Consider the following 15,103-nt stretch of genomic DNA (forward strand, 5'->3'; position numbering starts at 1 on the left):
GGGCCATTAAAATGCTGTAATGTTCAGGATGATTTCCACACATCCAGGTGGTGGTCATCACACCCACCATTAACCCCGTGACCTCGCAGCACCACAGGTGACCTCCTGTAAGACCATCAGCTCTGGTTTCATTCACCTCTGGCCTTGAAGGAGGTGGTTCTTCCTCAAGAACTAATCAGTCCAACACATGAGATCATCACAGGGTGTGCTGGCACTGGAAAAGAAAATCTGTGTTGACACAGAAAACATTTTCAGACTCTGCAGAGTCTGCGGAGGAGCTGCCAAGACATTTGGACTTTGAATCGAATACACATTTTGTCTTTTCGTGATCCAGTAGAAACTGGTGTTGAGAGTTAATCAGTGATGTGTGCAATAAATGATTGTTAATTGTGACGGTGCTGAAATCAAGAAACAGTTACGCAGAAACTGCATATTTTAGCCCTTTGTCTCTGTTTACATGTGGAAGGCAGAAAGAGACAGACAGAGAGAGGTGAAAATGTGGGCGTGATTGCTCGCGTTGCTGTTGCCAGCTTGTTGCCGTGTGTTTGTGCATGACTCTGTGCTTGCGGGGAGGCGGAGGCGGCCTGATGGAGAGTTCAGTGGGTATGCGGTGCAGCGGGCAGTCACCTTTCCCACCACATGAAAATGGTACATGAGGGCGGTTTGTTGGCCGGGGGATTGAGCCGAGGACATGTAGCATTGTTAGACTGTTGGGTGGAGGGGGAGGTGTGTGTGTGTGTGTGTGTGGTGGGGGCTATTTGCCAATAGATAGAGAGGCAATAAAAGGCAATTTTCTCTCTTCCCCCATCCCTTCCCCTCTCTGACTCAGTAGCAAAGGCAGGGGCATAAAGTGAGGAGGAGCCCTGAGTGTGGGTACACAATCCTTCATGACAAGCACAGGTCTGCTGGATCCCTGTCTAATGGGCATCTGGCTGCTAATTCTCCCACAGCATCCCACAAGAGCCACTGGCCCTGCATAGCCGCTTTTTATCAGCAGTGCAGTCCAGCAGAGGAGACACAGAATATATTAAATAGTTGGATAGACCAGTTATGTGAGTATAAGTGTGCATGCGCAGACTCAGGGAACCGTTTTTCCTTATAGATTAGTATTTGCCTTGACAGGAATAGGAGAAAATAGGTTTAATTGCATAATATGATTTGTGGAGAAGTGTGTACAGAGTAAGGTAGTTTGTCTGATAGTGGCTTCTTTTTATTTATTTTGCTTTAGTTTTTATCGATTTTGAGATTAAACAGCAAACGCAAGAAAAAAAAGGAGTTTTTGTGATTTTTGCATTATTGCTGCTGTTTTGTGATTGAGAAAACACAGATGTGCTCCTCTGTGAAAGCTTTCACACACTGTGAAGCACCAGTTTGTCTTGTCTGGTTGATCATTGACCTCAGTCTGTTGTCCTCTATCTGGGTCATTGTCTTGGAAGCAGTCAGGCTTTGTGACTTTGTGTTTCTGGTTGTCGACCATTATGAAAAGACTTTTCAGCGGGTGGATACGCCTTCAAAATCCAAAGGCGGGCCCTGCACAATACCTGAATTTAATGTTTTGCACAGTCGCCTGACCTTGACGGCGATGGGGCTAAAGAGGGTAGTTAAACACATAAAAGAGCCCAATGATAATTACAGCGTCTTCAGTCCACGTGAACTGTCTTTTACGTGACTTTTCTTTCAGCAGCTCCACTATATTCTGTGTTTGCTAGTAATTGGCTCCCAACTGACTGAGTGGGAACCTTGAGGCCGGAGGAAGAATTCATTCCAAAGACACGACACGGTTACTTGCGTCCCCTCTCAACAGTCTGGCTCTAATGGGAAATGAACCAAATGAAGGCAGGACTCCAATGTCCACCATGTTTTCTTAAACCAATTTCCCTGCTAGTCTAGACAGCCGGACTTTCCGATTGCATTTTGCCGTATGTGTGGTCGCATGCAGAGCAAGTTGGACGAGACTGTTGGAGAAACAAATTCATCGGGTAACGGGTGGTGACACTTCAAAGAGTGATTGGGGGTGTGCTTGGGATTTAGTTGTCAGTGAGTTTTCAAATCTCTGTTTGATTTCCTCTCTGTGAATCTCCATCCCCGAAGTCCTTGCATCTTTCAGATTAGCCCTCCCCACCACTCCAGCACGCCTTCATCCCTCCCTTGTCCCTCCATCCAGTATACCTTTGATCCCCTAATTGATCATTCTGGCAATCTGTCTCTCTCTCTCTCTCTCTCTCTCTCTCTCTCTCTCTCTCTCTCAACATCTAACATTGAACACACACACACAGCCTCTGCTTCATCTTCTGTCTCTCCATTCCCTTTGAAGCAGCACTAGATGTTTCATTTATACACTCCTCCCCCACCCCCCTCCTGCGCTCGTCCATCTCATCCTCAGCCTCCCTTCTGCTATCGTTCCTGTGTGTCTCCTCGTTTATCTGTTTGCTCTTTCCATCGAAGGGTGCCCTGGTTAGATAACAGTGTTGCTGCTCGGATGCAAGTGAACCGGGGTCATGTTTTGGCTGCTGAGGCTTCTTCAAAGAATTTGCCACGATATCTTATCAGACTATGTCAGGCCTTGGCTTCATGCCTCATTTTAGCTCGAGAACCTCCAGGAAGGCCTCCGCATATGTATCAAAATTAAACTATTAAGTATTTTGAAGGTTGCTAATTTGGCAAAGCAAGTTTTACAGCACTTAAAGTACAGAGATGTAGAACCTGGAAAGTATTACCTCCCCAGTGTATAATTACTCAACTGTATTATATGTTTTGTGACTCAGAAATTATAAAATACCCTCACTAAAAGGGTGTTCTCCACTGTTTTAGCATTGTACTCCTATAACATTGTCTGACTTTGAATTTGAAGGAGCAGGTCTAGAGTTTTTCTTCCACGCTACATCCTGGCGCCACATTACCCATAATGCAGCTTGACCGTGAACAGTTCGCTCGAAAAGTGCTGTGTTGTGCCAGTAGCAGCTAATTTGGCCTTGAGCAGCAAGCCTAAAGCAGGGATGAGGAGTGGGCTACTCACTCCTGTCTGACTGCAGACCCTCACAGTCTCTTTCATTTTCAAACACATCGCCTCAAGCGGTTTCACTTCAGGCAATTTATCAGACTTCTTTTAGCTCCCTCTCGAGCCCCCAGAGGCTTTACGCAGCCAGCTTGTTTCACATATGCACCTGTAAACACACTTGGACGTGCACGATTAGTGGACTTCCCCCTTAAATCACATGATGTCGAGTGAAGTTAATGATCTAATCATTATATCTAATTTTAGAATGCAGTGAGCTGAAACCAACTCGCGAATCACGTTGAGCTCCTTCACACGTCGAGCCAACAACTGGGAGTTGCAGCTATCACTTCTGGAAAAAGTAGACAAACCTTATGAAAGATGGAAACTCTCTCCAACTTGAAAGCCAGTGTGCAGTTCCCCCTCGCGCCCTCCTTTTTTCTTTCTTTCTTTGTTTGCACTTCTTTTTTTCATCCCTGTTCTAATGGTCACACTGTGGTGTTTTCGCCTGAGCACACACTATTCCTCTTGTGGCTTATGAGTTATACCACTAATAATTACTAATGGCTTCTGGCAAAGTAAGAGCTTTTGAAACCTTGTTGGAGCATGGAGGAAAATTACATTCAACATCAAAGGTGACCCTCTTCTTTTTTTTTGTATGTCTTCACTTTGTATGATGAATTTGAGATGTAACGACATACACACTGAGTGGGGCCGACCTGCCCGTCTTTCGCTCCCAGGGGTTTGGAGGGGCACATTAGCATCAGGAAACTGTTGTGTGATATGTAATTTAGCCCTTTTTAGGAGACTTTTTTTCTGCAGAGAAGGAGGAGGAGGAGGAGGAGGTGGGGGGGACTGTAAGTGTGATAGAGGTATCAGCCTGTGCCGGAGGCTTTTAACAGAGATGATGATTGTGTTTGTGTGTGTTTTAGTAAAGCCCAGATGCAATTTTTGCCACTAATTTTCTTTTGTGCAAGTGATTTTATTTGTGCGCACTGCTGAAGCTAAACACAGCAACGGCTCAAAGATGTCTGAAAGTCTTTTCGCTCTCTGCTCAGCTGTCGTTCATTAGAAATGAGAAAAAAGACATCTGTGAGAGGGCTGGGTTAGGCCAGGCTGTTTTTCTCACTTTGACTCAAAATGCTGAGTCTCACTGAACTCATTCCTGTTTGACCTGATCTCTCTGGTTTTTTCTTTCTGCTCTGTTCTGTTTCTCTCTGGGCCATCTTTCCTTCTTTTTTTCCCACCCTCTCTTCATCCCTCTCTCCCTTTTTCCCCTCTCTCTGTTTCACTAACCGCTCACGTGGATGAATTATTGTCACCCTCCTGCGGGCAAAGAGTTGCGTTTGTCCCATGCTCGCTCTGTCGTGTTTGAGTCTCCTACTTCGATTTCTGGAGGGAATTTTTCTTAACCACGGCATTCTTCTGTCTGTCTGAATCTCAGTCTTTGGCCATTTTCTCTCCGCCCGTTGTGAGACTAGCACTTTGCTGTCACATGCCTCTCCTTTCTCCTTTCACCCCATCCTCCCCTCTGCTTCTCACTTGTTCTCTGACAGGTGGCAGTGAGACTGTGCAAATTGAATTCAGGGAATTGGACTGAGGCTTGCCATCACACTGCAGCCCTAAAAAGGCCTCAGTGTCAAACTAGATCCACATACACTTTGCTGCCACGCTCTCATATTAACTTGCTAATGCTACCACATATCTGATAGATTCTTATTACCGTTTTTACACCAACGCTTCACCCAGGGTCAAACTCAGAACTAATTGTCCCCTCACTGTGGTGGCGAAGGTTCGTTTTCACACAGCAGATGACGCAAGTTCACTTTTAATTTCAGGGGTGGGGGGACAAAGGTCTCTCATTACCTTACTTTCACTAGAACGTGAAATGGCACTCCTTTTATTCCAGATGCATTAGACAGGGAGGAAAAAAAAGAAGAACTGAAAACAGTCTGACTACTTGTACTGACACGTATGAAACTTTAAGCCCTGAGAACCAATGTTTCAGCTGCTGTCAGTCAGAATTGGTTTTGCAGAAGAACTTCTAAATTACTCCGTTGTCGTGTTTTTCCTTGGCGTGCACAGAAAGAGGACTTCACTCTTTGATTGTTTTTGATGCAGCTAACAAACATCCAACCCGGCGTAGATCCTGTTGATTGCCAAAGGTGCTAACGAGGGAGATAACAAGGATAACAAGGCTCAGTTAGATCTTTTTGGTGTTGCATTCACCTTTCTTTGTCTTATTTCAGCTCTTGCACTACATTTTGTTCTGTTTTACTTTGCTCTTAGATGTTGCACATATGGTATATGCAATCCACCCACTTCTGTGCTGTGTCTTACTGTTCTTACATCGATCAGGCTTATTTTCCTTTTGATTACCTTTGCAGATGTCATAATATTAGAGCACAGCGATAGCTATAATTAAAGGACCGTCCAGAGTAAATATTGTTTTTGTACTACAGTCCACACAGCCAAATTTTGGATCTAGCAGGCTCATTTCTGTGATGACAGTCAGAAATGAACGTCATCTTTTTCCACAACTTTTCATAAATTTAGATAAATCACTTGCCAACATGTAACATTACTGGGAAAAGTACAAGCAACGTAACAGTAACATTCCCTCAGAGCACTGAAACATTGTGATGCAGACCACAGAAGACGTTCTGCATTAGCAGTAATTCTGTTCAGAATACTTAGATCTGTTTTATCTCAATGCATTTTATATATTTGGAAAATTAAGCCTTTTGTTTCTGGCACCTGATGGAAACTGGATTTTTGAGGCTGATATCAATGTGTCCATAATTTAGAACTTAACAATCTGATAAACAGCAATCTGATGCTTTTAATTTTTTTTACATAATCTCATAAACATGTTAGATTTGTGATGATGTACTGACCTTTTTACAGTTGAAAGATAAACTTTGTCTGTTTTTTGGTTTGGTTTTTTTGGTTTTTCACGGACTACATGCTGGAAAATCAAGTGACTTCTTGTTACTTAATAAGTTAAACTTGCTTTACTTTATAGATGAACGTACAACATGGTACATGTATTTGTATGTCAGAATGAACAACATCAATAATTCAAGGTCCTTAGCAATGCAAGTGAATGTGAAATATGAAAAGTGTTTGAGTTATAATTAGAGGTCAGACAGAAGCATTTCAGGGCCTGAAATATCAAAAACCACACCCAGGTGTGTGTCCAGGACCAGAAAACACTGTTTCTAAGTTACCAAAAAGTTCTTATTCCTCATTAATTATGTTTTTTTCAGCAAGCTAATATCAACCACTGAACACTATTTTCTAAAAATGCATACAATATGACCTCCCCCCTTCGGGCTGCAGGAACAGACGACCACCCACCTTCGTCAGACTCTTAAATGGCTGGTGTTTTAATTTGTTTTTGGCATGAAGCCATCGTGTGCTTTTGAAGCCATATGTATGTAGGCATATGTATGAATGTGAATATGTATGTGTTCATCTGAAGATTTGTAGAAATGTCTTAAACTTCTCTAGATGTGTGTATATTTTTGGATCAAACGTAGAACAAATCTGCCGTAATGCCCAACAAACAAAGAAAAGAAACCCAAAGGAAAATGGGTGTCTGGCTACCAGCCTGGTGTAAAGCTTTGTCCCTACCCATACAAATAGGTTTGTGTGGCTGCTGTTGATGAGGGCATTCTTCATTTGCCAGACCAACCTGCTGTAATCAGTCACCATTTGTCTCTGTCTGCCATGCAGATATGCTGAGCAGTGCTGCAAGTGGTGTGGGCTGAAGGGCCAAGTGGACCTGCTTCCAAGTAGTCAGGGAAAAGATGGAAGCTTCACTCTTTAGATATGATTGATTTCAGCTTTTTGTGGCTGCATGCTAATCAACCCAATGTTATTACAGTTACTTTTTACTCGTTTTTTGCTCTAGTAACCTCGAGTCTCAGCTCATGGGTCTCTGCGCTTGAATGCCACCCATGTTAGCTTCTGAATTAGATTTATTGTGTGCTGTGTTGCTGCACAGTGCTGCTTTACGATGCTGCCCTGCTGCGTTTTTGCTGCCAGAAAGGTGTTCTGAATTGGGTATGTTCTGGATGGAAGCTGAGCCGTCTTAATGAGTCATGTGATGTTCAGCACATCTGAACTATTCCTGGAAACACGTTTCTGTCCTTTACAATCCCCTTTTCCATGCTCTCTTCAGTGTGTCATTGTGATTCACCACCTCCTTCAGTCATCCGTCAGTCACATCCCACTTTCTCCTTGCCTTGTTGCTGCTGTTTAATTTGTTTCTCTGACTTTCTGATTGACTTGTTTTTTGGGACACTGGCGCTGTATTCTCCTTCAACTCTCATTACTGTGTTTAAGTGACTCATCCATTCTTCTGCCCTGCTTCTTCAATCTCTGGTAAAACCCACTAAGATGAGATTCCACAGCTGTGACTGGCACTTCCTTGTATAGATGAATACTGTGACACACGGCTGTACAATGTGATGACCGATGTATGACCAACACTTGGACTAATACTTGGGAATAACATCTGTAGATGTTCGTGTTGGTAATTAGTATAAGTGCACTGCCTGTATTTTGAGTTTTAAGAGCAAATGTCTCGAGCCTCCTCAGCTTTCATCCTCCCTGAATTAAGTTGAGATGTTGTGTAGTTTCCTCACTCTCAGAGTGATGGAAATATTAAACTAAGTGATATTTTAATAATTAACTAAAGTAAGCTGAAGGAAATTCTTTTAAGATGAAAAATAGAGCCCAGTGGACAGATTTGTGCAGCCAAGCAACTTCTGCCTGCCCTTGAAGTGGGTTTTCAGTAAAAACAAGGAAACGTGGAACCAACAGTGAACAGTCTTGTCAGGAAATGAATGAAATGACCTTGTTTCTGTGATTGGCACGGTGTCGCTCTTCAAAGTGTTGTGAGTACTGGTGATAAATTCCCACTTCCTTCTCCCCAGGACTCAGAGGGTAGTGGTGCGTATGAGCTCACCAGCTTCCTCACACACTGACGGAAGTCCAAAACAAAGAGCCCGCTACTCTCTGTCTCCCAGCGGCCATTAGTCACGTCTATCTGAGGCAGAGTGTATCTCTGTTTGTCTGTGATTGGACTTCACCCAGTGAGGTACTGTATGTGTATAGACAAGAAAGACATAACAGAAAAGAAGCAAGACTTAAAGGCATATGAGCTTGCTTTGCATTACTGCTGACCATTTTCTAAATTAGGTATATATGGTGTGTGAAACATGAATGTTTCCGCAATCTTTCTAGTAAATGTCGAGGTATTTCACTGGATAAGTTGGAACTTTTATCTTCTGACTTATCAGGATCTGTGTAATTCATCATCTACGTGTGTGAACTGTACTTTTATGTAGCGCTCTCGTAGTCTGACTGACCCCTCGAGCTTTAACAACATTCACCCATTCAGTCGCACGTTCATGCTCTGGTGGCAGAGGATGCTGTGCAGGGTTCCACTTGTTCACCCACACCCTGACTGAAGAGCCATCGGGAAGCAGTTTGGGGTTCAGTGTCTTGCCCAGGGAGTCTTTGACATGTGGGACTGAACCATTGACCTTCTGATTTGCAGAGGACCAGTCTGCGTCCTGAGCCACAGCCAGGCCTGAAAGATCAAGTAGATCTAAGAATTATGCCAATGAAAATATCTGTTGTTCCAAACTCAAAATGGAAAAACAACCAATTATTTTGAAATGCATAAAGGAAATTTACTAGTTTTTGGCTTTGACCACGTTGCTGTTCAGCAGCTCTCCTAAATCTCGGTTATTGATTATGAACAGTAAAAAATACATGTGGACAAAATACTGACCGTGACTGATTACCTCTCCTAGGATTCAAGTCTGTGTATGTTGATGTTTATCCACTTATACAGATCTTCCAAAATGGCTGTCTGGAATGTGGGAAATCACCAAAAAACGCCAGAAAGTTGAGATGCACTTTGGAAAGTCCTCAGTAGTGATGTAAGGCCTATATTAATTTGCGGTTAATGGACTAAAACATCCAAAACAACCTGAATAACCCGTTAGGTCACTACTAACATTTGGACTGGCTTTATAATACAACTGGAAAGAATAACGAATACAAAATTTTGGTTCCAACAAGAGGGGCTCGCTAGAAAAGACGCTAACCAGTGCCAAGGCAGCCCTGCCAGTTTTTCACTGAAGCAATCTAATTATAGAGACTCTGGCAAACTATCTTTAATGATGCAATGGCTGCTAACTTAAAAAGTTCCGCGAGTCTCTCTGCTCCTGACTTTGTCGCTCTCTTGTCAGTTGTGTTTTGTTTCAAGAAACAGCAGCTGCTCATAAGTATTCATTAGTCCTGTTCGTGGATTAGCTGAGACAAAACGTGAGAGTGTAGATTGGGCTCCACACTGTGCTGCCTCCTCCACAACACAGCGGGCCCTTCTCTCCTCTTTCTGAGCACTAACCACAGCTGTTCAACACCACTTGACTTTTCCAACAACAATGTTCTCGGATGGCTGTGGCCACTTTTGTTCCTGTTTCGCCAAAACATTTGCCCGGCTGCTTTTCTTCTCTTGTTTACAAGATCTTCGTCTCGCTGTGAAGTGTTGGATAGAAGTTTGTTTCCCCTGTTTCCCCCTCATTGAAGAAACAGTGATGACGAGACGGAGTCGAGGATAATCGAGGGTAATGTTTGTTGATTGTTATGGTGATTGCTGGGATATGGGACCCAGTCATCAAATTCTCTGCTCTGATTTTGCACATGCAGCTTTGTTCAGTGATCCCGGTATTTCAGCATTTTGTAATTTGCCATAACTGCACACACACACTCATCTGGACAACGTGGGTGTTTTTCTGCAAAGTAAAAGAAGAGAGATGGCAGCCTCTTTTGCTATGTGTGTTTTTTCCACCACTTGGAGCACATGCACCATGTATCGGTTGCTTTGTGTCTCCCATTCAGGACAGCTGCACTGGCTGGCTATCCCTGAGATCTCCTCTATGCCCAGATACACGCCCCACACACTCATGCGTATACACACCAGCGAGGACACAAGTCGCCCTCTCTAGACCACCTCCCCCTTCTCAAATAAACACACACACACACACGCACATGTAACCATGTCATCGCTGCTCTTGTTCCATCGTCTAAGTCCTGTTGTGCCTGAGCTAACTACTCTACTATTCAGTCTGTTTCCATACGTTCCCCCCTTGATGACTCCCCCTTCCAGTTTTCTGTCACTACAGCTGTGTGTCAGCTGTCGGCCTGTCCCAGTCTAGTTGGAGATGAAGCCGAAACACAGAGGGTCTACAGGGAAGACAGCCTGGCCTCTCTGTCTCTCCCAGCTGTCACTCCCACTTCAGACTCCCACTTATCATGAGGTTTCTTTTTTCCAACTTGCTTCACCACTGGAAGTCTTGCTCAAATAAGTTCAGAAGTAAAATATGCACGAGGACTGGAGTTTATTTCTTCTACACATTATTGTTTGGTAAAATTCTGTTGATGTTGTCTGACCAAAACAGCTTTTTTTTTTTTGTTTTCAACATAGCATTGAGCGCCGTGTCATTTTGCAAATAGTGTAGATCTATACAAGGATGCTAGTTTATCTACGGTCGTGTAGGTTAGAAATTTAGTTTCTGTTGAAACTGTTTCAGAAAGGTGTGTTTAGCTGGGTCTCTAAAAAGAGAGAACAAAATCTGCACATTATAACATTTGTGATGGTGGGATTTATTACACAACTGTTTTAACAGACAGTATTTGTTAATAACCTCGGATCTGAGTGTAGGTATTTTTGTAGGTTATGAGCTTAAGTGGATCTTCAAAGTCATTCAGCAACACAACCAACATGTTTGCAATGTGGTCCTCTGAGAAAGTCATTTTCTTTGGACTAACCTTTCACAGAACAATATTTGTGACCCTGTTGACTAAAAATACTATGAGTTATCTGTTCTCGCTCACTCATTGGTTTCCATTTTTTCAACCTTACAGTTTCATCTGTTTGTTATTTGTTCCAAATAAACATGTCCAACTGTGTGCTCCAAATCCACTCTGTCCTATTAAGAGAACAGGAGGTTTGGAATCAGTAATTTGCAGAAATTATTGGCATTTCAAATACAAAAGGAATAAAATTCTCTGGGAATGAATGAGGATGGCTAATTAAACCATCTAAAATTACCAAGTTGTTTGCACCCCTTTCTAAAGGCAGCGAAGTATTATTATATCCCAACATTCTGCTGCCAAAGAGAAAAACAAATTAGCGTGTGAAAGTGGCCTTTGTTGCATGGCTTTGTGTTTGCTCCTCTGGGATTTCGCCCACTGCTGAGCCTGGCATGCAGAAACGTTGAGAAACAAATGAGACTGTGAGATATGTTACGTGTTTTGGACTAAGAGGATTTGATTGAGAGAGAGTTGAGTTATCGATGAGAGATGGTGAGCCTGTGAGTCCAGCAGCCTCAGGCAAGAGCCGTATGTGTCTCTCTGGTGTCATATATAATGTATGTGGAAGTGAAAATCAGACTGTTTTGTGTCTGGTGGTTGTTGCAGTTTCAACAAGCACAGACAAGGATACTTAAGTGGACCTAAATCTAATTATGTCTTTTTCTGCAACAGGTATGCCTGTGGTCATCAGCGTGTCTCTGGACAGGTAACCAGGTGCGTTGCTGCTGTCATGGCCTTGCCAACCCTGCGGCTGTTTCCTGTCACTGTGCTCACTTTCCTGGCGGCCCTGGTGTCATCTTCAGAGGATCACGAGTGGCACTTTAAGCCAGGTAGGATGTCATATACATGCATGCAACAAAGGGAACACCTAAATTGGTTACGTATAAATTTTTCTTTTTTTTTTTAACTTCTGTGTTTCCGCAAAAAGCTAGCGCATTTGAAAGAGCTTTCCTGCTTCTTCCATGTCAAAAACTCAGACATGGTCGTGGTGTCAGAAATCTCGCCCACTTCTTCCCCCTCTCGTCCTCGTATCCATGGGCACAGCAATCATCTTGTCCTGCTGCTCCGACATTCTCCTCACATTCTCAGATCAGTGCTCATTCTCCGTCTGCTATCAACAGGCGATCCTGTGTCCTCTCCCCGTCTGCCAGCCAGTCATGTGTAATCGGAGAATCAGATAGCCGGGCCGCCCCCCGCCTGGCTCGTCAAGACCGCTAATGCACAGGCAGCTCATGAAAGTGTCAGTCAAAATGTCGGGAAAAGGGAGAGGCGTGCATGAGTTGTTAGTGAATGAGAGCCAACCAGGTGTAACCAGAGGAGGTTGTTTGCAGCGCGGTTGACCTTCTGACTGCAGCAGCCAGACTGTGAACAAGACTAAGTATTGATTCTTGTTTTAATTATATGCTGATTTTAGATTCATCTATAAAAGAGAGAAAAAAACAGAAAATCCTTACATTGTTTGGAGTTTTTTGCTTGATAATAAAATGACTTAGATGATAGATAGACTCTTCTAGATAGAGCTTAAGCAATCAGTTTGTCAGTGACAAAAAATAATTTGCAGTTGCTTGTTAGTTCACCTCTTGGATTCAGGCTGAAATATCTGGAATATATATAAATATAGCATGGGCTGCATTGGAATTTGTTATAGACAGTCATGTGCTCTTCAGGACGAATTGTGTTGACTTTCGTGACCCCTTGACTTTTGGTTTGGTGTCATCACCTGGTCAATAGTTGGCATGCTGGCACATCAGCGTAGTGAGCATTGCAAATGTTATAGCTGCTGAACATCCTTATGTCAGCTTTGTCATTGTGAGTGTGGTAGCATGTTCACGTTAGCACTTAGCTCAAAGCACTGATGTGCCTGAGATTTTCCTGTTTCTAGTTTGTCAGTTTCAAGCTTTTGCTGCTTTACTTTATGCCGTGCGGTTTTGAAGTGAACATCTTTTGTTTTGGTTTTGTTGTGTTCATGGGACCAAACAAATGATTTCAAGATCTGATGTTGGTCCGTTTTTTGTTTTTAATATGGATCATACAATTAAGTGTTTACTAGAGCAAATATTTGTCAGATTAGCTAATAATGAACATAATAATTTGTTGCCTCCTTAATTAATTCATTAAGCTTCAATACAATGGTACTGAAACAAAAGAATACTCACGCTTTGATACTTTTGACACTATAAAAAGAGGATGTTGTTTTGTTTCAAACACGTCAATATTTTTTGTGACACTTTTGACAACCTAAGTTATGGGTTGTCTGTTGTTCGACCGCTGATTTATGAGCTAATCGTGTATGCTTTTGGGATGCGAAGTGAGGCTGATGGCAAAGAAACAAGAGACAGAGGAACGGACTGCAGCACAACACACGCACACAAACACACGTACAGTTCTGTCTTGTTGAAAGAACTCAGTCCAGCTTGACAGCGTGAGCGTGAAGGTTTTGTGTGTGGGTTTTATGAAGAGCGCCTAAAAGAGAAGGTGAAAGCAGAGGACACTGAGAGAGGGACAGAGATGGAGAGGTGAAAAGATTGCAGATGGTGGGGTGTTGACTGGCGATGTGCGATGATGATGATGTAATGAAATGGGCACCTGTCTGCAGGGGTGTGGATAAACTGTGTGTGTGTGTGTGTGTGTGTGTGAACTGCACTCGTTGAGGGTTTTAAAGTTTGTCATCCAGCCCAACATTCCTGTCCGCTGACTCAATGACAGAAACTGAGTTAGATGCCCACCCCACCCCTGCCTCTTTCTGTCACCCTCAGCCTCCCTTCTATATCACTCTTAGTACCCCTTTTCACTTTATCGCTACACAAACCCTCAGCCTCTCACCCCCCACCATCTCCTCATCGTGACTGACTTCAGAGCGGATAGCTGGGTCGTTGGGTAATCCCTGCCTGGGACCCTGCTATCTGGATCACTTGATAATGCTGCTGCTGGAGCAGAGTCAGAGCAGATATCTGAGACCGGCCTGTGTTTTTTCATTTGCCCTTCGTATCTTTCTCTCTTTTGTTCTCCTCCTGCAGATCCCTTAGCAGTGGTAACCAGAACACAGGGGCTGTGCTGGATATCTGAAGCCCTGAGGAAGTGACTTTGGAGAGTTATTAGGAAAGACAAATAAAAAAGAAAATAGGAAAGGTGTAGTCTCAGAGTGTCTCTTTAGATACACTAAAGATACAGATGAATTTTAATGACTATGTTTGGTGTTGTTGCTTTTGACGGGACTTGCAGGAGTAAGTGATGCAAAGCACTGCCATTAAGTTTTACATGAACTCAAGAGGACAGATCCTTCCCTGAGAGATCCTGTAGCAAATTAAAGTACAGGAACAATTTATTGTAGAGTTTGGTATTTTTTTTCCCTCCCCTCAGTTTGTGTATGGCTTATGAAGCATAAAGTCCCGACGTTTTCCCGGAGATGACATAACAACATTATGCTCCGTGACCAATGATAGCTGCTGACACACTAATGGAAATATTAAGTTTCTCTTGGACATGTTCTGCATGCATATGAGAATATTGCTCATATCTCTCCTCTCTCCTTCCCTCCATCTTCGCCCTACAGCTCAGTGTCGTTACGCTCTGGGGATGGAGGATGGCACCATCCCAGACTCTGACATCACTGCCTCCAGCGCCTGGTCAGACTCCACTGAGGCCAAACATGGAAGGTAGGAACTGTATGAGTATGCGTGTGTGTGTGTGCCAGGCAGAAACCACAGCAATCAAGTGCCTCTTTCCTGTGCTCTTTACAATCTAAAGAGCTCTTTACAATCATTCTGCATAAAGAATAACTCAACACGAGGGTGAAAAGCAGGTTTCTCTACATGTGATCACACCCAGCATCACTGCTCTGTTGCCCAACCACACCCAGCAGTGATGGCTTGGTGTACTGAAACACCCTGGAGTGACACGTCTGCATCTTCCCTGCAAAGTCAAAAGGTCATCCACTGATGCAGTACAATCTTTTAAATGAGTTTGCAATTAAACTGCATTATCATGCAATGAAAATATAATACTGACATAAACTTATGCAGACTTGATGATCATTGTGATGGCTTACAACTTCAAGACCCTGCTAACTGATGTCCATACGTCCATATAAAAGGTATGGAATGTAAAACGATGAGCTGCAATGTAAAGTGTTGGTTATTTGTAGTAAGCTATCCATATTTAAATTTGACTTGAGCTTCTTTTTTGTTTTAATTCCGTATTCGAGAACACATC

The 15,103-nt window shown here is 43.1% G+C and overlaps 1 protein-coding gene across 4 annotated transcripts in view; it reads left to right on the forward strand.

Moving 5' to 3' along the window:
* The window catches only part of ddr1 (discoidin domain receptor tyrosine kinase 1), a 38,187-nt gene that overhangs the window by 1,113 nt on the left and 21,971 nt on the right, over positions 1-15,103 (forward strand). For all 4 annotated transcript variants that reach the window (XM_046399152.1, XM_046399150.1, XM_046399149.1 and 1 more), the window contains exons 2-3: positions 11,564-11,721; positions 14,445-14,547. In XM_046399152.1, the coding sequence (XP_046255108.1) occupies positions 11,622-11,721; positions 14,445-14,547 (203 nt within the window). In that variant the 5' untranslated portion in view covers positions 11,564-11,621. The remainder of the gene's footprint in view (positions 1-11,563; positions 11,722-14,444; positions 14,548-15,103) is intronic.

The sequence above is a fragment of the Scatophagus argus genome, chromosome 9 (assembly GCF_020382885.2).
Source record: "Scatophagus argus isolate fScaArg1 chromosome 9, fScaArg1.pri, whole genome shotgun sequence".
Classification (NCBI taxonomy): domain Eukaryota; kingdom Metazoa; phylum Chordata; class Actinopteri; family Scatophagidae; genus Scatophagus; species Scatophagus argus.